This window comes from Hordeum vulgare, chromosome 1H (assembly GCF_904849725.1).
Source record: "Hordeum vulgare subsp. vulgare chromosome 1H, MorexV3_pseudomolecules_assembly, whole genome shotgun sequence".
NCBI lineage: Eukaryota > Viridiplantae > Streptophyta > Magnoliopsida > Poales > Poaceae > Hordeum > Hordeum vulgare.
In genome coordinates, this window is record NC_058518.1 from 473,605,956 (window position 1) to 473,629,426 (window position 23,471).

Here is a 23,471-nt window from a genome sequence, read left to right on the forward strand (position 1 = left end):
TATATCGTCATTATTGCCTTTCACTTGCACGACCGAACGATGTGAACAATAATAAGCGTGCTCGTGCATTGGACTATGCTGGAATCTGCAGGCAAACACAAAGGAGAAGACAAAGTAATATGACTCTTTGAAAGCTAAACATGTATGCATGCAAGAGCCACTAAACATTGTAACCAATATCTTCTACCTTGACCCAAAGAAAAAGAAAACTATCTACACGTGAAATCTCCAAACAAGCAAAAAGAAGAAGAAAAGAAAATATTTTTGGTTTTTTCTCAAACTAGACAGACACACGAGAATAAAATGAGAAAAAGAAAATAAACTAGCATGGATGATAGAGTGGCAAAGTGTGAACACCGGCTAACAAAGTGAAAGAATAAGCAAGAATGTAAAGTCGGAGAGAACACGTACTCCCTCAAGCTTAGGCTTTTGGCCTAAGTTGGTCTACTCTCAAGGAGGGAAATAACCAGCTCCGGGGTACTCCGGAGTGGACTGAGGATGCCATTGTTGTGTGAGCTCCTCTGGCTCCCACTGATAAACTGGCGTCTGGTACTCGACTGGTGGCTCGGGCACGGGCACCTGTGGTTGGGCTAAGCCCCAATATGCGTAGATGTCCGAGGGCATAATAATGTATCTGCCTGCATGAAGATTGAACAAAGAAGGAGCAGGGAAAGTAATAGTCTCACGAGTACCCTGACTAAACACCAGGTTATAAATCATCCTTCTACTTATATCTCTATCAAGAAAGTCATGGCGAACCATGCTATCGTAATCTAGATATCTCTCGGGAAGAAGAATCTCTTCTTCCTCCTCCAGTCTAATGGGTATCTCAAAGTGTCTGGCAAGACGGGTAGCATAGATACCTCCATAGACGACACCTTTAGAACGATTCAGGTTCAACCGTTGAGCTACTATAGCGCCCAAGCTATAAGTTTTATCGTTATAAAGGGCTTCGTGCAATACCGCAAGATCTGGGGAACTAAGTGACCCAGCTTTCCCACGACCAATCAAACATTTTCCCACAAATAATGAGAAGTACCGAAGCACGGGAAAATAAATGCTAGTAGCTCTAGCGCAAGACACTCCTCTCTCCTCTCCTACAACAATTGTACCGATAAAAGCTTCCAAGTCCCGTGGACGAGGTTCATGAATAACCCCAACATAAGGTAATTTGCAAACATTACAAAAATCTTGGAGTGACATGCGCTGGGGGACATCATAAAGTTTAAACTCAACCATAGGAGGATTCTTCCTCGGATGGAAGTTAAAGCTTTGTACGAAGATATTAGTGAGGAGGAGGTATTGCGAACACTTATCTTCAACGAAGGCGGTAAGGCCTGCGTTCTCCACCAAGTGATAAAAGTCCTCATAAATTCCAGTTGCGCGTAAGAACGCGTCGCTTGGCCATTCGCACGCGCGAACTTCTGTGACTCGAGGGACCGGATACTTGGCCTTCTTCTCAGTCCCATCATCCTTGGGGTCATGGCTCGAAGAGCCTCTCAAGAACCTCCTCATCTTTTCCCTTTTCTATCTCTGAAATTTTCTGAAATTTTTAGTGATTCTAAGGAAAAGTGAATAAGGCTCAACGAAACTTGTAGCAACTACTCCCACAAGTGCCTAGAGACCATATGACGCATCAAAACTACTTGGGACCAGCTAGAATCAGCATGCAAAGCTCAAGAACACGGTCACCAAGGCAGCAAAAATACGCGGAGTATAAGACACTAGAGCAAAAACTAATTGGACCAATGGAGGAGTCACTTACCAAGGAGTAATTTCCCCAAAACAGTTCGGAGAACGGTGATTTGAGCAAAGAGAACGAAAATCCCAGCAAGAGGAGCAAGAACAAGGGTTTGAGCTGCGAAACGATTTTTTCTAGAGGTAGGAGAAGCAGATGAGAGCAAGAATGAGTGGAGGGGGTGCCTGTGGGACCCACAAGCCTGGGTGGCGCGGCCAGGGGGGTGCCCGTGCCCCTAGGGCTTGTGGCCCACTGGTGTGGCCCCCAGACAGACTCTTTGTCCCAGTAATTTTCAAATATTCCAGAAAAAATGATACTAGATTTTCACAGCGTTCGGAGAACTTTTATTTTCGGGGTATTTTTCCACCGGACGCTAAGACAGAAAACAGGGAAAACTAAACTAAATCTATCATTTTTCTTCTAAGCAACCTAAAGTGAAAGCTTGGAACAGAGGTTTGTGACTCCTCGATTCATGGTCATCGAAAGAAATCCGTCAATGGGGTTGATCAAGCCTCCTCGACAAAAAATTTCCGAATCGCAAAAGAGAACGGAGAATTTTTGAAAAGTCACTAGGTCACCTCAATGGGGATGTGTATCTCCCCAACAAACAAATCATACTTCATCTTGACACGAGGAATAGGGCATTCAAAGCTCCCAATAAGAATCAATGAAGTTTTTTCGATAGCATTGATGCAATGTACTCGATATTGTTTCTTCGGAAAGTGCACTGTGTGCTCATTACCGTTGACATGGAAAGTGACATTGCCTTTGTTGCAATCTATAACAGCCCCTGCAGTGTTTAAAAAGGGTCTTCCGAGGATGACAGCCATGGCATCGTCCTCGGGAATATCCAAGATAACAAAGTCTGTTAAGATAGTGGTGTTAGCAACTACAACAGGCACATCCTCGCAAATGCCGATAGGGAAAGCAGTTGACTTGTCGGCCATTTGCAGAGAAATTTCAGTGGGTGCCAACTTATCCAGTTCAAGTCTACGATAAAGAGAGAGAGGCATAACACTAACACCGGCTCCAAGGTCGCATAAAGCAATTCTAACATAGTTTCCTTTAATGGAGCAAGGTATAGTGGGCACACCGGGATCACCTAGTTTCTTAGGAGTCCCACCCTTGAAAGTGTAATTGGCAAGCATGGCGGAGATCTCAAGATCAGGTATCCTCCTCTTATTGGTCACAATATCTTTCATGTACTTAGCATACGAAGACATTTTGAGCATATCCGTCAAACGCATCTGCAGAAAGACATGTCTGATAATTTCAACGAAGCGCTCAAAATCCTCATCATCCCTTTTCTTGGATGGTTTGGGAGGAAAGGGCATAGGTTTCTGAACCCATGGTTCCCTTTCTTTACCATGCTTCCTAGCAGCGAAGTCATTCTTATCGTATCTCTTATTCTTAGGTTGTGGGCTATCAAGATCAACAGTAGGTTCAATCTCCACATCCTTTTCATTGCTAGGTTGAGCATCTTCATGAACATCAGTATTGATATTATCATTAGGCTCATGTTCATCACCAGATTGTGTCTCAGCATCAGAGATAGAGGCCTCGTTTGGACTCTCAGGGGTAGCAGCAATAGGGTTGCTAGCGTGCATGTTCCAATCATCTTTCTCCTTCTTTCTAGGATGACTAGGTGCATCAGTGCTAACTCCTTGAGACTCTTGTTCAACTCTCTTCGGATGACCCTCAGGATACAGAGGTTCCCGGGTCATTCTACCGCCTCTAGTAACGACTCTGACGGAATTGTCATTCAACTCGTTGAGCAAGTCATTTTGAACTTTAAGTACTTGTTCTACCTGAGTAGTGACCATAGAGGCATGTTTACTCAGAAGTTTAAGATCATTGACATTTCTGTCCACACAAGCACTTAAATGACTAAGCACACGAGCATTCTTTCCCAATTGTCTGCTAACATAATCATTGAACTTTGTTGTTTGGCAACAAAGTTATCAAATTCATCCAGGCATAAGCTAGCAGGTTTATCAAAAGGAATATCACTCTCATCAAACCTACGCAGAGAATTTACTTCTACTACCTGTATCGGGTTATCGAGGCCATGGATCTCTTCGATAGGTGGTAGATTTTTGACATCTTCAGATTTAATGCCTTTCTCTCGCATAGATTTCTTGGCTTCTTGCATATCTTCAGGACTGAGGAAAATAATACCTCTTTTCTTCGGAGTTGGCTTAGGAGGTGGTTCGGGAATAGTCCAAGCATTCTCATTGCACAAGATGTTATTCAGTAGAATCTCAGCTTGTTCTACGGTTCGTTCCCTAAAAACACAACCAGCACAACTATCTAGGTGGTCTTTTGAAGCATTGGTAAGTCCATTATAGAAGATATCAAGTATCTCATTCTTCTCAAGAGGGTGCTCAGGCAAAGCATTCAGTAGCTGGATGAGCCTCCTCCAAGCTTGTGGGAGACTCTCTTCGTCAGCTTGAGCAAAGTTGTATATTTCCTGCAAGGCAGCTTGCTTCTTATGGGCAGGGAAATATTTTTTAGAGAAGTAGTAGACCATATCATGGGGGCTACGCACACATCCAGGAGCAAGAGAAGTGAACCAGGTCTTAGCATCATCCTTTAGCGAGAAAGGAAACAACTTGAGCATATAGTAGTGGCGAATCTTTTCCTCACTAGTGAATAGGGTGGCTATATCGTGCAGTTTGGTTAGATGGGCTACAACCATTTCAGACTCATAACCGTGAAAAGGATCAGATTCGACCAGAGTGATTAACTCAGGGTCGACACAGAATTCATAATCCTTATCGGTCACAAAGATAGGCGAAGTAGCAAACTTCAAGTCGTATTTCATCCTAGCGTTCAGAGATTTTTCTTTCCACTTGCGCAGAAGTTTCTCAACATCATAGCTATCCTTACACGCAAGAAAGTCCTCAGCTATCTCTCCCTCCATAACATAGCGCGTATCAGGCATAACAGGCAATTAAGGCATAGTAGCAGGTTCTACTTCAATAGTATCAGTAGTTTCAGAAGCATCATCACATCTAGCAGCAGCTCTAGCAATATGTGCATCAAGGGCACCAAGTGGCAAAGCAGTATCATACATAGTATCATCAGGCATAGTATCAAGCATATCATCATTAGGCATAGTATCAAGCATAGCATCATCAGGCATAGTATCAAGCATAGCATCATGGACAGCAGAAGTACCATCATCAAGCACAGGCGACATATCAAGATTTCTAGCAGGAGGCGAAGTCGCAAACTTACTCAAAACTGAAGGTGAATCAAGTGCAGAGCTAGATGGCAGTTCCTTACCTCTCCTCGTAGTGGAAGGTAGGATTTTAGTTCTTGGATCTTTCGGATTCCTCATAGTGATCAACAGACGTCAATCCCAAGTGACTCGGAGAATATAGCTGTGCTTCCCCGGCAACGGCGCCAGAGAAAGCCTTTATGTCCCACAAGCGCATGGGATCGCAACAGTTTTCGAGGGTAGAGTATTCAACCCAAATTTATTGATTCGACTCAAGGGGAAGCGAAAGAATATTCTCAAGTGTTAGCAGTTGAGTTGTCAATTCAACCACACCTGAAAGATTAGTGTCTGCAAGCAAAATATCAGTAGCAAGGTAGTATGATAGCAACGGCGCCAGAAAAAGCCTTGGTTGACGGGATGTTAGTACCGCTTACCTAGCCTAGGCAACGGCGCCAACAAAGTCTTGCAACAAGTAACAGCGGAGTAGTAAGGAACAGTAGTAGCAGCAGCAGCAAAGTAATAAGTAACAGCAGTAGTGACAACAACACCAAAGTAACAAGTAACAGCAGTAGTGAGAGCAGCAGCAAACTGGCCCAATCCCTCTTGTAGCAAGGGACAAGCCTAGGCAAAGTAACGTAGCGAGTACCAGTAGTAAAAGACTCGTAGGCAGTGGATTGGTGATGGATGAGTATTACGGATGTGATTCATCATGTCACAACTATAACACAGAGAGATATGTGGCTAGCTCCCTGTTAGAGCATATATCTCCATATGTGGTTTTGGTAATTGATGACAATTCCTATGGAATAATGGTTGCCTTAAGTTATATTTATAGGATTTGTCCATAGGCACTTCTTGAAGTCCATCTGTTGGGTTCAAGGAGTTTATATGATGACCAAGGTGGTATTCAAGGTATTATCCAAATAATGGTCATAGAGACAAAAGGTTGATCAAGATCGTCAGACAAATAGTAAATCAAGATGATCAACACACAAAGCTACAAGATGTACCGAGAGGGATCAAGTGATCCCATGGTATGGTAAGCATTGTCGAGTACGTATTTGTGTACTAACCCATGGTATTTGTGAGAGTTTTATGTGGGGGTTAGGTGTGTTTCCATGGGCTTGCGTCTAGAGGAAGATCTCATACAACCCATGAAGGATGACGTCGAGTGGTGATCGTCATCAAGATTGCGGTGTGCAAGTTCAAGTGGATCAGCACGAAGATATCATGCTTGAAGCTTGCCGTCCATTGTGGTGGCAATGGACTTGTGAAGATATGCTGAAGGGTGGCTCACCCATAGTGAGTATGGGGGAGCAATCAACTAGTCTTCATCAAGCCAACGCAATCAAGAAAGGTGGTCCATCTTGAGGAAGCCAAGATCATCATCATCTAGCTCAAGAGGACGAGGTGCAAGGTATAGGTTTGCCCTTGATAGGTTTTCTGTTTAGGATAGATTGTTGTACTGTCAAGGGGGGCTCTCAAGTGAGTAGCTTGATCGTATCGTTCATTGAGAGCTCAAACCATTTGCATCCTTGCATCATACTTCTTGGTTCTTGTTTGGTGTTTCTCTTTGTGAGTTTTAGAGCTTATAGTCATCTTCATGACAAGCTCGAGTTCATTGAAAACGGAGTCCATATGCATGTACTATGATGTTTTCGATGTTGGAGTTTTTTCTGGTTCTTCATTCATAGAGGACTCACATCTCTATATCATTGGCATTTTCATATCTGCATGGTCTTAAGATTTCATCTTGAATCCAACATTTTGCCTGTTTGGATAGCTCTTGTCGTCCTGAATCCAACAAGCTTGGGTTTGCTCGATTCGGAGCTCGTATGCGAAAGTTATGGTTGTTTCAGTGGCGAGCGGTAGTATCGCTGGCCCTAGCGGTAGTACTGCTAGAGTTGGCGGTAGTACCGCCCCTGGTCAGCGGTAGTACCGCTCCAGGACTTTAGTACCGTCATCTTTGCAGCTGTACTACGTCAGACTTTTTGCAAGACTTTCTTGGCGGTGGTTGGCCCGGTAGTATCTTTGCGCTACCATGGGCTCAGCGGTAGTACCGCTGCAGCCAGCGGTAGTACCGCTGGGCTCATGCTGTAAGTGGGGGTAACGGTCTGATTCCTTCCCCCACTATATAAAGGGGGTCTTCTTCCCCCTTGGCCTTATCTATCCGTTGAGCTCTTGTTCTACCTCCATTGTTGACATTCTTAGAGCTTGCTTACTCTCAATCCCTCCAATGATTCTTGCTTGTTCTTGAGGGAAAAGAGAGAGGAGATCTAGATCCACATCTCCACCAATCACTTTCTCCTCTATGTGAGGGAAACCCCTTGGATCTAGATCTTGGAGTTCTTTGTGAGCTCCTTGTTCTTCCTCTCATATTTCTCCATAGCTTTCGTTGTTGTGGAGGGATTTGAGTGTGAGGGACTTGACCACTTCGTGTGTTCTTGCCATTGCATTAGTTGCATCGGTTTGAGTTCTCCACGGTGATACGTGGAAGTGAAGTTTGAGAAGCTTATTACCTTTGGTACTTAGTATCCTAAATATTGTTCTTCGTGGATGCTTTGGCGTCCTAGAAGCTTGGTGGTGTCTTGGAGCTCAAGCATTGTGGTGTAAAGCTCCGGGAAAGTGTCGGGGTCTCCAATTAGGTTGTGGAGATTGCCCCGAGCAATTTGTACGGATACCGGTAACCGCCCCCAAGGGTTGCCACGTGTACGGGTTCGGTGACCGCCCCCAAAGGTTGCCATTTGTACGGGTTCGGTGACTGCCCTCAAGGGTCCCTCAGTGGAATCACGGCATCTTGCATTGTGCGAGGGCGTGAGGAGATTACGGTGGCCTTAGTGGCATCTTGGAGAGCATTGTGCCTCCACACCGCTCCAACGGAGATTAGCATCCGCAAGGGTGTGAACTTCAGGATGCATCATCGTCTCCGCGTGCCTCGGTTATCTCTTACCCGAACCTTTTACTTATGCACTTTACTTTGTGATAGCCATATTGTCTCTTGTCATATATCTTGCTATCACTTAGTTGTTTATCTTGCTTAGCATAAGTTGTTGGTGCACATAGGTCAGCCTAGTTGTTTTAGGTTTTGTGCTTGACATATTAAACATTAGTTTTATTCCGCATTTGTTCAAGCCTAAACCTTAATTATTTTAAAGCGCCTATTCACCCCTGCTACTGCAGCAAAAGACCTTCCAACGGCGCCAGAAATAGGAGTGTTGATTGATACTCCTCAGCAACGGCACCAGGAATCCTTCAGCTGCGGCTACGCCTTAAGGGACTTCCTAGGCAAGTATGCAAAGGATTTCCCCCGTGGCCTTGGAGCCTTGCGTTGGTGTTCCCTCGAAGCGGAAAGGGTGATGTAGCGTAGCGGTGGTAAGTACTTCCCTCAGTTTAAGAACCAAGGTATCAATCCAGTGGAGGAGTATCTCAAGATCCTGCACCAACACAAAAACTTGCTCCCAACGCTATGAAGGGGTTATCAATCCCTTATAGATTGTTTGCCAAGTGAGAACTGAAAGCACGAAAGTAACAAAGCAAAGTAAAAGCGGAGGTGTAAACGACGGATGTGAATAGACCCGGGGGCCGTAGTGTTTACTAGTGGCTTCTCTCATGAAAGCAAATAGACGGTGGGTGAACAAATTACTGTCGAGCAATTGATAGAACTGTGCAAAGTCGTGACAATATCTATGCAATGATTGTTTCTATAGGCATCACGTCCGAAACAAGTAGACCGATACTTTCTGCATCTACTACTATTACTCCACACGTCGACCGCTATCCAGCATGCATCTAGTGTATTAAGTCCATAAGACCAGAGTAACGCCTTAAGAAAGATGACATGATGTAGAGGGATAATCTCAAACCAATATTAAAACCCCCATCTTTTTACCCTTGATGGCAACTACTTGATGTGTGCCTTGTTGCCCCTACTGTCATTAGGAAAGGTCACCACATGGTAGAACCCAAAACCAAGCACTTCTCCCATTGCAAGAATCATAGATCTAGTTGGTCAAACAAAACCCAAGACTCGGAGAGACTTACAAGGATATCAAATCATGCATATAAGAAATCAGCAGAGACTCAAATATATATCATAGATAATCTGATCACAAATCCACAATTCATCGGATCTCGACAAACACACCGCCTAAGAAGATTACATCGAATAGATCTCCATGAAGATCATGGAGAACTTTGTATTGAAGATCCAAGAGAGAGAAGAAGCCATCTAGCTACTAACTACGGACCCGTATGTCTGAAGTGAACTACTCATGAGTCATTGGAGGGGCGATGATGATGATGAAGAAGCCCCCAACTCCAAAGTCCCCTCCGGCAGGGTGCCGAGAAGGGTCTCCAGATGAGATCTCACGGACACGGAAGCTTGTGGCGGCGGAAAAGTATTTTCGAGGCTCCCCTGATTTTTTGCGGAATATTTGGGAATTTATAGGCCAAAAACCTAGGTTAGGGGGCGGCCAGGGAGGCCACAAGCCTGCCCACCGCCGCCTCCCCCTGGTGGCGGAGTGGGGGCTTGTGGGCTCCCTGGAGCCCACCTGGCTTGGCCCAAAAGCCCCCTGGTCTTCTTCCGTTCGGGAAAAATCATTTCGGGGTTTTTCTTTCGTTTGGACTCCGTTCCAAAATCAGATCTGAAAAGAGTCAAAAACACGGAAAAAACAGGAACTGGCACTTGGCACTGAATTAATAAGTTAATACCAAAAAAGATATAAAAGGTACATAAAACAACCAAAGAAGACAAGATAACAGCGTGAAACCATCAAAAATTATAGATACGTTTGAGACGTATCACCCCCCCTCTAGGCGACATCCACGTCCTTTCACTGTCGTTCGTCAATCTAATGTAGGCATGTATTCTGTATGTAGTCATACGTGCTTAGGGAAAAGAACTTGCATGACATCTATTGTCCATCTCTCCCGTAGCAGCGGGGTCCTAATGGAAACTACAGGATATTAAGGTTCTCCTTTTAATAAAGAACCGAACCAACGCATTAACACGCGGTGAATACATGAAATCCTCATACTATGGTCATCTCCGCGAGTAGTTCCGACTATTGTCACTCCGGGGTTGCCGGGTCATAACACATAGTAGGTGACTACAACTTGCAAGATAGGATCTAAAACACACATATATTGGCGACAACATAATAGGTTCAGATCTGAAATCATGTCACTCGGGCCCTAGTGACAAGCATTAAACATAGCCAAGTAGTAGCAACATCAATCTAGAACATAGTGGATACTAGGGATCAATCCCCGTCAAGAACTAACTCGATTACATGATAGATCTCATCCAATTCATCACCGTCCAGCAATTCTACGATGAGATTACTCACGAACGATGAAGAGCATCATGGAATTGTCGATGGAGAAAGGTTGATAATGACGATGGCGACGATTTCCCCTCACCGGAGCCCGAAACGGACTCCAGATCTGCCCTCCAGATGAAGAACAGGATGTGGCGGCGCCTCCGTATCGCAAAACGTGATGAAACCTTCTCTCTGATTTTTTTTCTAGGCGAAACGAAAGATATAGAGCTGAGATTGGGGGCGGTGGTGCCACGTGGGTGTTGGGGAACGTCGCATGGAAAACAAAAATTTTCCAACGCGCACGAAGACCTATCATGGTGATGTCCATCTACGAGAGGGGATTTCCGATCTACGTACCCTTGTAGATCGCACAACATAAGCGTTAAGAAACGCGGTTGATGTAGTGGAACGTCCTCACGTCCCTCGATCCGCCCCGCGAACCGTCCCACGAACCGTCCCGTGATCCGTCCCACGATCCGCTCCGATCTAGTGCCGAACGGACGACACCTCCGCGTTCAGCACACGTACAGCTCGACGATGATCTTGGCCTTCTTGATCCAACAAGAGAGACGGAGAGGTAGATGAGTTCTCCGGCAGCGTGACGGCGCTCCGGAGGTTGGTGGTGATCTAATCTCAGCCGGGCTCCGCCCGAGCTCCGCAGAAACGCGATCTAGAGGAAAAATCGTGGAGGTATGTGGTCGGGCTGCCGTGGCAAAAGTTGTCTCAAATCAGCCTTAAAACCTCACTATATATAGGAGGGAAGGGAGGGAAGGAGGCAGGCTCAAAACCTAAAGGTTTGACCGAAATTGATAGTGAAGTAGTATTCCATCTTCCCATTTGAAAACTCTTTTCACCTTGTGTTATTTCCTTCTCAAACCTTATGGGCCTTAGTGAAAACTTATTCCAATGCACTAGGGGCTGGTTTATCTCTTCCTTATCATGGATTTGGACTCTATTCTCATCAAACTCTTGTGGCATTACGTGTCAAGAGAGATAACACATAATAATTTGACCGGTACGAAAGGAAGACATGCAAGGGAAATGTACAAAAAGGCTCGTGCCGGTGTGATATTTGTTTTAGGATAAGCGATGTTTATCCTTGTAGTAACAAGCCTGTGATTCCGTGTTAAGGCTTGCTTCAATTATTGCGGCTGTGTTTAACTAGCCACAAAAGAGGAAAGAAAAAGGTGAAGTCAGCCATCCAGAGCTCACGCGGAAAGCAGCGCTACGCTGCGGTGCGCACACCGCACACACTGGCAAAAAGCACGGAGCTTTCGCCTCCGCCTCCGTCTCCAATCCGCCATAGACAGTCACAGTCACAGAGCCCTCCCTCCCCGCCTCCATCGTTTCCCCACGTCTCGCCTCCAGAGCTTTCCCCCCTCCCTCCCTTTTCCTTTCCACCTCCCCCCGAAACCTTCCCACTCTCAGGGCCTAAAAAAAATCCAAGCCAACAGCACCAGCACAGGAGAGGAGAGGCGAGGGAGGGGGGGAGACAGCGACAGCCCCGCGGCGCCGGCCGCCGGGGCGCCCACCGGGCCGCGGGCCGCCAGCGCATGGCATCGTCGCGGGTGATGGCCGCGTCGTCGCAGCCGCCGCCGTCCGGCACCTCCGATCTCGCGCGCTTCAGGAGCGCCAGCGGCATCGGATCCATGAACATGGACGACATCCTCCGCAACATATACGGCGAGGCGCCCCCGTCCGGCGCCGGGGACCCCGCCCCCGCGCCGGAGCCCGCCGCCCGCCGGACGGCCGAGGAGGTCTGGAAGGAGATCTCGGCCACCGGGGGCCTCTCCGCCCCCGCTCCCGCTCCTCCCCCCGCCGGCGGCGGGGGCGGCGAAGCGGGCGGCGCCGCCGTCATGACCCTGGAGGATTTCCTGGCCAGGGAGGATGACGGCATGGTTACCGCCGTGGAGGGGAACATGGCGGTAGGGTTCCCCGATGTGGGGGCGGGCGTGGCGGGAGGGCGGCGACGAGGTGGCGGCGCCGGCGGAAGGGCGAGGAAGAGGGCCCTGATGGACCCCATGGACCGCGCGGCCACGCAGCGGCAGAAGCGCATGATCAAGAACCGCGAATCTGCGGCCAGGTCCAGGGAGAGGAAGCAGGTTACGCCAAATGTCTCATGGGGGGACAATTTTGATGCATTTTGCACCGGTTTGACCTTTGTCTCAGTTGCACAATTGAGTGTGAAATTTGACGCTTTCATTTGGTTTCGGATGTAGGCTTACATCGCAGAACTGGAGGCACAGGTCACACAGCTTGAGGAGGAACATGCCGAACTGCTTAGAGAACAGGTATGTTTCTTGTTCTACCTTGGTTTGGAATGGAAGTTATGGATTCTGGGTATTGACTATTGAGTATGCATACCATGACACTATGAGCCTATGATTACCTTCAAGCGTTTGATGGCCGAACAGTCAGTTAGCTTCATTAAGATTGAGCATGTGGGTGCACTGTGATTATGGAACTAGGTCAACTAGGGCAATGTATGATTGATATATCTATGATCATTTTAAAATGGTTATATTTACAATCACATAATTCCTCGGTCCGAAATTACTTGTCACAGAAATAGATACAAATGGATGTATCTAGAACTAAAATACATCTAGATACATCCATTCCTATGACAAGTATTTCCGGACGGAGGGAGTACCAAATATGTCAGCTCTTTCACATAAGTATAGCAAGCTATTATATATTTTCTATTTTCTGTTCTTAGTTTTTGAGGAATGCGTATGAATTATGATAGTAAGCGATAGATACCTTAAAAAGGGTGTTTAGTCTTTCGTCACCATTGCATCATAGACCTGATCTGGTTTCTTTGCTTGTTGCCGCATTATGAATTATGAAGTGGTACATGTTTCCATGGGGCAACTGGGTTTGGCAGTGAGGTGTATTTTCTGGGTTTGACACTTTTTTTTAGTGCCAAGAGTTATATTGCAGCCCATATCTTTGCTCATTGGTTCATCTGTCATGGTTTGGGCTTTTTACTCATGTCAATGTCATACTGTCATCACCAGGATAACCCACCAAAGTTATGTGTCAAAGTATCTTGGAAAAATTATACTGGAGACTAATTACCTCTTTCATGCACCTGGCTGTCTGTATGTGCCTTCATCTTTAACTGTTGGTTGTACGACCGACCTTCTGCTGAATTGTTTCTATTATTATTCTGTTGCAGGAGGAGCAAAACGAGAAGAGGCTTAATGAGGTAGGTTCTTGGCAAAACATTATTGCTTACAAAACATGTTTAGACTTAGCAAGTTACTTTAACATATATGGATGACTGTGTCAAGTATATTTTCGTAGATTTCATTACTCCCTATCTTTGTTCCCCCTGTTTGCCCAGAGATATGTACAAGAGTATTTTCTTTTAAAGATGGTCTGCCCAAAATTTGGAAAGTATTTCACCCTGGAACACTTGTCAAGTTGAAGCATTATATGTTGTCACCTGTGCTTGGTGCCTATAGGCAGATAACGATAACAACATTAGCCCTACATCCTCTATACACATTAAAATCCATGTGCACAAAGGCCTTTCAATAATGGATTCGTGCATGAATTGGTCAAATTGTATTTCCCATGTCTCTACTACCAAGAATCATATCATTTTTTTGCTATCATAGCTTAAGGCTCTTTGATTCAAAGCATTCCCAGTGAATTTTGGAGGATTCTAATCCTTACGGATTATTTCTATGTGGGTTGTTTCATTCGCAAGATTGCAAACCATATGATTTTTCCTTTAGGATTCATTTGTACTAGAAGTCATAGAAGAATTTGCATCCACTCCAACCAGTTGGAAAGAATCCTATGTTTTTCCTATGGACAATTAAAAATCCACACAAATCCTGTAGGATTGAAGATGTCATGGCACTATAATCTTGCATTTTCCTCATCCCTACTTTCTGGAAATCCTGCGAATAGGAAAGGCCCTAATTTGCTGCTCGGCAATCCAAACATGGAGTGACAGTTGCTTTTCAACATCATTTATTAGAAGTATTTTGTGTTTATGCAGCTCAAGGAACAGGCATTTCAAGTTGTCGTGAGGAAAAAACCATCGCAGGATCTTAGGAGGACCAATTCGATGGAATGGTAGAAAGTAACCACAGTCCGCAAGCTCTGTTGTTATTCCCTTACAGTTACAGAATTTCTTCTTTTGCTTTCTGTTTACCCTAGTCGTCGGAAGCAGTAAGACCTGTTAGGTGAAGGACTCTAGCTCAAAAGAAGAAGAGATGTAGACAAAGGTTCTGTGCGTGGTCGGAGAGTTCACGCCATTCAGGATCGGTGTGTGGTCAGCTATTTAATTTTGCTGTCATTGTGGCTCGTATGTATGTACAAACCAGAATAAGCATGCTTGCATAAAACTTAGACTAGAGTTGCCTCAGTTACAAAGACATTTGAAGAGACCTTTTTTTTTCTTCTTCTTTTGAAACTGACATTTGAAGAGACTTGAGCAGCCAGCCAAAGCTGTTTGTTTGTGTTCAGTTTGCATCATTTATAGTTTCTTCGCCACATTCCAATGGAAAATCATCCGTGTGCAGATTTTGAGCCCGCTGCATATGGACAGTATCATATTGGTGACGACGCCTCGTTACAGTTTGAAAATCATCAGTTCATAGTATCTTATTGGCTACTGTATTTCGTTGGGCCTATGCATGCCAATTGTCAAACAGTAGGCCCCGTCTCCATGAAGAAGCATCGGTTGGTGATAGCGCAAACATTATTATTGTGAAAATGTTACAAATGGCTAGATGCAGAATGGCATGCAGGAGTAAAATGTAAGCAGCTCAACAAAAGCAATGGAAAAGAAGACGATGAAGAATCAGCGAAATGCGCTAACATGAACATTCTCGTCTTGCATTGCAGTTGCAGTCTAGATCCACAAGCTTCTCCAACATATGTAGATGGCTTATCTACCCAACAAGAAACCCTGCAATGCACAGTAAAATGCATGAACTGCGAGCTACAAAATGACTAGTACAACACGCTGGTATAATGGACGGTCAGATGGCTTGTGACGGCGGGGTGGCACTTGGATGTGAAATTAGCTACAGCACGCTGGTGGCTTGTGAGAAGGGTTCTCGTCCGCTCCCTCCCTCTGCGTTGGTACAAAAGTGACATCCATCCAATCAGTAACAACAGCTCGTACCAATCACTGCATCCAAATAAAAAAAAATGGCTGACTCTTGAAGCTCTCAGAAATACGGCTCCTGACTTTGTTCACGCTGTCCACAAGAGAAAAAAACATCTCAGTCAAAGATAGATTGATTATCTGGAGGAAACTGGATGAGAAGCTTACAAAATAGTCCCTCGGTCCTAAAATTTTTGTCTTAGGTTTGTCTAGCCATATTTTAATATTTAGATACATCTATTCCTAGACAAACCTAAGACGAGAATTTTGGAACGGAGGGAGTACTATATCAACACCCAAGCTTCGGCTGATGATTTACTTACAATCAGGGAACTGGCAGAGGGCATTCGGTCTGTTAGGCCACGAGCGAGATACCATCTCATGGAAGCTTTTTCTGCCAAGCCTATTTACACTGCCAGCTCTCCCTGCCTACACACTGCACGCTTCATTTACCACAGCCCAAACATCGCGCTGAAGAAAGTCCGAAGGCAAAGCGCGATTCTTCATTTGGCTGGCTGCTCCTGCACAACAGATTATGGACTGCTTGACAGGCTCTGTCGGAGGAGGTGGCCCCATGATCCTGCCTGCGCGCCCTCTTCATCAGGATGCAACAATAATTCGATTTAATATCAAATTCAGATACGGTCTGAATTTATCTCGTCGTCTAAATCGAACCGCAAGGATAAACATGATGTTACAATTCCTGAATTTGTAACTGGAAAGCATGTCCTGTTTAACAGACTGCTGGAAAACCAACATGTGGCTGCGGCATTCAAGGATGGCACAGGAGGATGCTCTTGATAGATGCTGCAGAGCCGTCGGGACAGCCGAGGAGACAGCCATAGAATAGTGATTTGGTGAAGATGTGAATCTAATGCAGCCAATAAGTATGACCATTCACAATACAACACAGCAAACGAGCTAACAAACACAGGGACCCAAACATGTCTGATCACATTATGCCCACCTGCACTTTGCATCTTAGCAGGAAACGCATCAATTCTATTTGGGAAAAGATATGGTAATAAAGTTATAAACATCTTGTTTTCTCAAAGATTCTGATTCAACGAGGCTTGTGACTCATCAACAGGATCTGAACAAGCATGAAAGCAATAGAAATGACACGCACTCGGATACAGGGGATAGCGCGCCACGGATAGCACAATATTTGATCCGGCATCCATTATCTCTCAAACCCACCACAACGGGCAGCACTCGGTAAAGTGAAGCGACGTTAGTGACCTAGTGTCTGTCAATCAATCATCAGGCAAATGGAAGCAGAGAAGCAGAGCAGGCATGCAGTCGAGTCCACCATTGTGCATTATACAATAATATACTGCAATAAAAGACAAGGTATGTATACTGATGGGGATGTAAGCGGCGCACCGTTTAAGCCACTCAAGCCTACTTATTATCGATCTAACAGTTCAAGAAAGTTTTTTTTTCTGGGATAATAAACTACCGAGCTAGCAAAAAAAAAGGGTTTTGCGGCGCCATTTACATCCCTATATACTGATCGTTTTATAGCACGCCCATGCAAAGATGGCCCTCAGATCTCAAAAAGGCATGCATTTCATCACATGTTAATGCGGCAGAGGCTTCAATGCTGTGACTGGGTTTATCTCAAATGGATCGCTAAAAAACCCGCATAGCACAACCATTGCAATGACAACCACAGAAGAAGCGACAACAAGCACAAAGAATGAATGAAAGAAAGAAAAGAGTGGAAGCAGAGAGATGATCCTTCCAAATGAGCAGCAGGTTCATCTGTCAGTTTTCACCCGATTCCCATTTTCCCGGAGCATGCTCCAGCGCCTAGAACAGAAAAGCCAACACCGCCATTAGCCATTCCAAGAGCTTAGACCTTGCAAATGCAAAGGGCAGACGCATATAAGGACAACTTAAGTCATCTATTCTTCAGTTAACTGATCATCATGGGGCCAATGGTAAATCCAAGCAAGAGAAAATATACTAACAGTGCAGTGCAAAAACACCGATAGTCATTTCAGGCCAGGCTCCTGCTTGAGAAAAAAGCCATTTTACACAAAGGCCCGGCCCGGCCCGGCCCGAAATCCATCTTTTTAGTCTATTCAGGCCAGGCTCAGACCTGAATATTTGATTTTTTGGCCCAGGACGGGCCGGGCTCGAGCTTGGGATTTTCAATTCGGGCTTTCTCAAGCCTGGCCCAGGGCATGCCCAGGTTTAGTCCATAGTGAAATCTCTAAAAAGGCTTATATTTAGGAACAGAGGAAGTAACACATCAAATATGGGTGTGGCTGATTCAGTGATATCGAAAATTATCTTACCAATAACTAGCCTAGATATTGGCAAAGACAGGCAGGCAGTGCACGCATGCCCGGATGAACTGTTCCACACATTGCGAAGTGGCATTCCACCATTGCGCATACATGTGCAAGCTGTCCGTTTGACAGTGAGCCCGCGCAAAAAGTTTGATTCAGATGAAAGTACCGAGAATTATGTATTACAACATGGCCCTCAGATTTCAGTTTCATCATAGGCTAATGCAGCGGGCCCCAAAGCTGGCACTGGGGCGTGTCTGGGTGGGCATAGACTATAGAGGACACAAGACGACGATGGCAAAGATGACGGCGACGACGACAGCGGTGTCACCAGAGTGACACATGAGCCGGAAGGGAAGGAAGGAGAGGTAGCACCAGCAGTATGGGCCGGCAAAAAGTCAGTGGCAAAGCTTCAGCTGAAGCAACAGCTAAGCCAAGAGCCAAGACACATGCCTCAGCGCCCAGAACAGAGAAGACAGTGCTGCATTAGCCATTTCAGGGGCTTCAACTTTGCGAATGCAACGGCTGGCCCTGTTTGGAGATCAGAACTAAGCCGATCCATCCATGCATTGATGCATGCAGGGGAGGGGGGGTCATCATAATCATCATTGGGCCAAGTGCAAATCCAAGTAACAAGCAAAATATATAGCAGTAAATGTGCTGCAAAATAAACCAAGAAAACAAAACTATACCAAGATCGATCAGATCAAATAGCCAAAGCGAAGGCAAACAACAACAACAAAAGGTACTAGAAACATAACAAACAAATTAAAGAACAAACCTGACGATGACCAAATGAAACAAGCAAATTCACAAAAGTGAAGAAACCAAATGGTAATAATGCAAAAAAGTCTTATATCATGCGTGTGCGTGTGCGTGTGCGCGCGCGCGCGCGTGTGTGTGTGTGTGTGTGTGAGAGAGAGAGAGAGAGAGAGAGAGGGAGAGAAGGAATGCTCCCTCACCCAAAATAATGCTCCCGTCCCATGATATAAGACTTTTTTGCAAGCTAACATAGCTTGCAAAAACATCTTATATTGTGGGGCGGAGGGAGTACTAACTTGGAACCACTAATAAACACTAGAGTGAAAACAACAATGCTTTGGCCAAACCTTCACCCTGGTACAGGGCTACCACTTCGAGATTGGAACTCAAATGCAAGCTGTTTTACAACAGTAATTGCTCGTGATAAATCATGAAATACCAAAGATTTTCCTCTGCTGAGGTTAAAAGCAAAATAAGCTAAGAAGTTACTGCAAAAGTAATGAAAAATCAACAGAGCAAACTTAATCATAATCAGATGAAATCACAGCAAATGCACAAAAATAAAATCTGAACATAAGAGACAGCAATACTAGTGAAGTCCCCATCAAGCCAACACAGACGGATCTGGAGAGAAGAAGCTGAAAATAAATATATCCATGCAAATTTTGCCGGTAATTAGTGTACGGTATGAAAAAGAAACAGCATGCCCTCAGGTGCCATAGATGTAGCATTCATTGATGGCACAAGATATTATCTCCCTTTTGTCCATAAGGCATGCTGTTGCATGCATCCATGCACACACACACACACACACACACAGAGGGAGGGAGGGAGAGGGGGTGAGAAGAGGATCATGTCCAAGTGCCATCTCTACATTTTCAGTTTTCATCTTTTGGCAATCCATTATAGAATCCAACACTTCTATGATTCTATCCACCATCCAGAACAAAATGAATCATCGCGATTCTGTCAAAATAGAAATTAAGCGCAAGCTACGGGCCGTGATTGGGATATTAATTGGGTCAAGGTGTAAATGAGGTTTAGCAAAGAGACATAAGGAAAAAAACAAAACAGATAACAAAGCAGAAAGAAAATCAAGAAATATAGACAAGACATTTGATCACTAAATGTGGATGTCGCGTTTACTACAGAAGAACCAACCTGCATCTGAGAATGGCAAATGGAATGTCTATGATACATATGACACGTGACACAACAATAACGATAGCACAAAGAAAGAAATAATATGAATGTATGAAAATTATCTTCAGATGAACAGGTATCATCTGTGGGAGTGTGATCCTCTGCCATCATATCTGAAGACATGGCACATAGATGTGAGTGATTTTGTGTTATTGATTGTGCATCAATGATCCATCAAGCACATACCTTAATTATGATGAAAACTGATTAGGTTGAGGGAGGGAGGTAGGGAGGGAGGGAGGGAGGGAGAGGGAGGGGGGTGGGAGGAGAGAAAGCAAGGGAGGGAGGGAGCATGCAATGTGCCATCTCTACATATTAGGTTTCATCATTGGGCAATACACTGTAGAAGGCATTACTAATTGGTGTATAGAACCAGTATCAGGATTTCATGGACAATTTCAAAGCACAAATGATAACCAAAACACTAACTTAAAACCACTAATAAACATTACAGACCAAAACGAACAATGGAAGGGTTCGCATCAAGCATATAGAGATCTGGAAGTGTAAATGCATCAAGCATATAGCATTCGTCGATGGCACAAGAGATGATCTTCAACTCACCCGTAAGGTAGATCTGCTGTCAATGCACGCGCCGACGCACACATGAGAGGGAGGGAGGGAGGGAGAGAGAGAGAGAGAGAAATGGGTCATGTCATGTGCCATCTCTACACATTAGTTTTCATCATTAGGCAATACATGCTTCTAACCATCATCCCAAATAAAATACCATCCTCATATAGTCAAAAACTCAAAACTTAGTGCAAAGCCACAAGTTCACAGTTAGGATCTTATTAATGGGGTAAGATGTAATATGAGGTTAAACTGGTAAGGAGAGTAACTGAAAGAAATACAGAAAACAGATAAAAAGATGTTTAATACTATTTCTGTAGCAAAAGCATGCCATATTCCCTACAAAAGAGCCAACCTGCATTGAAGAATGGCAAATGAACAGTTCTTGAGATGACACGTGACACAAAATAATGTAAAAAAACGAAATAAGAATATAAATGTACAAAAATGAACCTCAGATGGACTGTTAACATCCGTAGCGTGATCCTATACCATCATATCTAACACGCGAGGGATGGGTGTCGCTAATTCACTGAGACCAGTTAATTCCATTCCACCATTGCACACTACACTACAATATAACACAATGTGCAGAAGCTGTCTGTTTTACAGTGTGATCATGCAAAAGAGTTTGATGCAGACGAAAATACCGAGAATTCTGTATCACAACATGGCCCTCAGATTTCAGTTGCATAGTAGGCTAATGCAGCGGCTCCAAAGCTGGCACTGGGATGCGTCTGGGTGAACCGAAAGAGGAGAAGGACATGGCAGCTGTGCAACGGCGACGAGGAGAAGGAAGGAGAGGTAGACCTCAACAAGGGCCGGCCCTAGGTCAGTGGTAGAGCTTGAGCAGAAGCAACGGCTGACCCAGACACATGCCTCAGCGCTCAGAACAGAGAAGCCAGCGCCGCATTAGCCATTTCAGGGGCTTCAACCATAAGAATGCAACGGCTGATCCCATTTCAAGCTCAGATCTGAGCTGATCTATCTATCTATCCATCCCCGAAGGGGGGTTTCATCCTAATCATCATCGGGCCAAGCCAAGCGAAACTCCGTGCAACAGGCGAAAATATAGTGCACTACAAATGGACCAAACAAACTACGAAATAAAATCAAACCACCAGAAAACCGAAGGGGAAAATAGCCAAGGAGATGTGGCATTAAATCTGCAGACTGCAAACTATCATCATTGGGCCAAGGGCAAATCCAAGTAACAAGGTAAAATATAGTACAGTAGAACTGCAGCAGACAAACTAAGAAAGCAAATCTATTAATAGCCAAAGGAAAGCCAAGCAACAAACAAAAATATACTAGAAACATACAGTAATAAACAAATTCAGAAAACTGAAGAAGCCAAATGGCAATAATGCAAATCTAAGTATAGGAGACAGCAATGCAAATGAAGGATTTCCATCAAGCCAATCTATAGAGATCTAAACTGAAAATAAATGTATGAAACAGAAGTGTACGATTAATTTGTGATACGAAAATGAAGTTTGTGCCTTCAGGTGTTCATATATTTAGCATTCATTGATGGCATGCGAGACGACCTTAAATTCATCCAAAAGGGCATGAACAAAGGCAGATATGTTGTCAACGCAGAGAGAGAGACAGAGACAGACAGACAGACAGACAGACAAAGAGACAAGCAGAGAGAGAGAGAGAGAGAGATCATATCATGTGCCATCTCTACATATTAGTTTCCATCATCAGGCAAGACACTTTAGAAGGCATTATTATGTTTCTAACCACCATCCAGAAGAGTACAACAAAATAAATCATCACGAAATAATCAAAATATAGTTTTTGTACAAAGCCACAAGTTTACTATTCTGATCTTAACTGGGATGTAACATGAGGTTAAACTGGCAAGGATATAGAAGGAAAAACAGCAAACATATAAAGACGTTTGGTCACTAAATCTGTAGCAAAAGCATGCCATATTTGCTACAAAAGAGCCAACCAGCCTTCAAGAATGGTAAATGATGACACATGAGTACATGACACAAAATAAAGTAAAAGAAACAGAATAAAAAATATGAAACTACGAAAATGGTCCTGTGATTGACTGGTAACATCTGTCAGAGCGTGACCCTATGCCATGATATCTTAACACATGTGGCGAAGACAGGCAGGCAGTGCGTGCATATGGCTGGAAGGTGTTACACACATTGTGAGATGGCATTCCATCCCACCATTGCACACTACACAACAGTATAACACAATGTGCACAAGCTGTAGTCCTACAGTGTGACCACGCGAAAGAGTTCGATTCAGACGAAATACCGAGAATTCTGTATCATGACATGGCCCTTAGATTTCAGTTTCATCTTAGGCTAACGCAGCGGGCTCCAAAGCTGGCACTGGGGCGCGTGTCTGGGTGAACCGAAAGAGGACGCGAGGCCATGGCAAAGGTGACGACGACGAGGAGTAGAGGGACTCAACAAGGGCCGGCACTAGGTCAGTGGCAGAGGTTCAGCCGAAGCACCGGGTGACCCAGACAGCAGAACAGAGGAGCCAGCGCCGCATTAGCCATCTCAGGGGCTTCAAGCTCCCATTACGAGCTCAGATCTGAACCGATCTATCAATCCATCCACCCATCCCCGCATTTGGTTGGGGGTTTCAACCAAATCATCATCGGGCCAATCCAAGGGAAAAATCCATGCAACGAACAACGAACGCGTGGCACACTGCAGATGGACCAAACAAAATATGGAAGTAAACCTATGCCGAGATCGACAGGAACCGAGCATCCAACCACCGGAAATCCGCAGGAATCGAAGGAGGGGAATAGCCGTAGGAGACGGGGCAATGCGGCGGAGAAGTTACCACTGAGGCGGAGGAGCAGATATGCCGGCGGCGGCCAAGCGGATCGGAACGCCTCCCGGGCTCCCGGTGGCGGACGGAGGGCTCGGGTTTCTCCGACCCCGTCGACGCTGGCAAAACCCTCGCTCCAGTCTGCCCCCGTGGTCTGCGCTCTCTGTTTTCTGTGTGCGCCTGCCTTTGAAATATTTCTTTTTAGCACCGTGCCAGCCTGGCCGGCCCGTTGCATTGATCGGAGAAAGAGAGAGAGATAGGTGGTTATGTGGGCCAGAAGTAGTACAGGCTGACCGTCGCTCTTTGGTGGGCCGCTCGCTAGATGAATCGTGTTACAGAGCCTATTTTCTCGACCAATTGGACCGGGCACCTCTGGCCCGAAGACTGTGCTAGTCGCGACAAC

At 45.1% G+C, this 23,471-nt stretch overlaps 1 protein-coding gene and 1 long non-coding RNA gene across 3 annotated transcripts; one reads left to right on the forward strand and one right to left on the reverse strand.

The window, feature by feature from the left end:
- The first annotated feature begins 11,478 nt into the window (after positions 1-11,478).
- LOC123446630 (bZIP transcription factor 12-like) lies at positions 11,479-14,666 on the forward strand. Of its 2 annotated transcripts, XR_006631418.1 has the most exons (5): positions 11,479-12,384; positions 12,502-12,573; positions 13,303-13,386; positions 13,464-13,493; positions 14,298-14,424. XR_006631418.1 is itself a non-coding variant. In XM_045123206.1 (4 exons), the coding sequence occupies exons 1-4, from the start codon at positions 11,836-11,838 to the stop codon at positions 14,376-14,378; spliced, it is 732 nt and encodes a 243-aa protein (XP_044979141.1). In that variant the 5' UTR covers positions 11,499-11,835; the 3' UTR covers positions 14,379-14,666. The 2 variants fall into 2 exon arrangements, 1 of the variants encoding a protein (XP_044979141.1); XM_045123206.1 differs by lacking the exon at positions 13,303-13,386 and having other exon boundaries at positions 11,499-12,384; positions 14,298-14,666.
- Positions 14,667-14,706: 40 nt separating this feature from the next.
- Positions 14,707-23,245, reverse strand: LOC123446646. Its single transcript, XR_006631419.1, has 3 exons — positions 23,081-23,245; positions 15,737-16,008; positions 14,707-15,507 (listed from the first exon to the last, which is right to left on the reverse strand). It is a non-coding gene; the product is annotated as an uncharacterized LOC123446646 (long non-coding RNA).
- Positions 23,246-23,471: the final 226 nt, after the last annotated feature.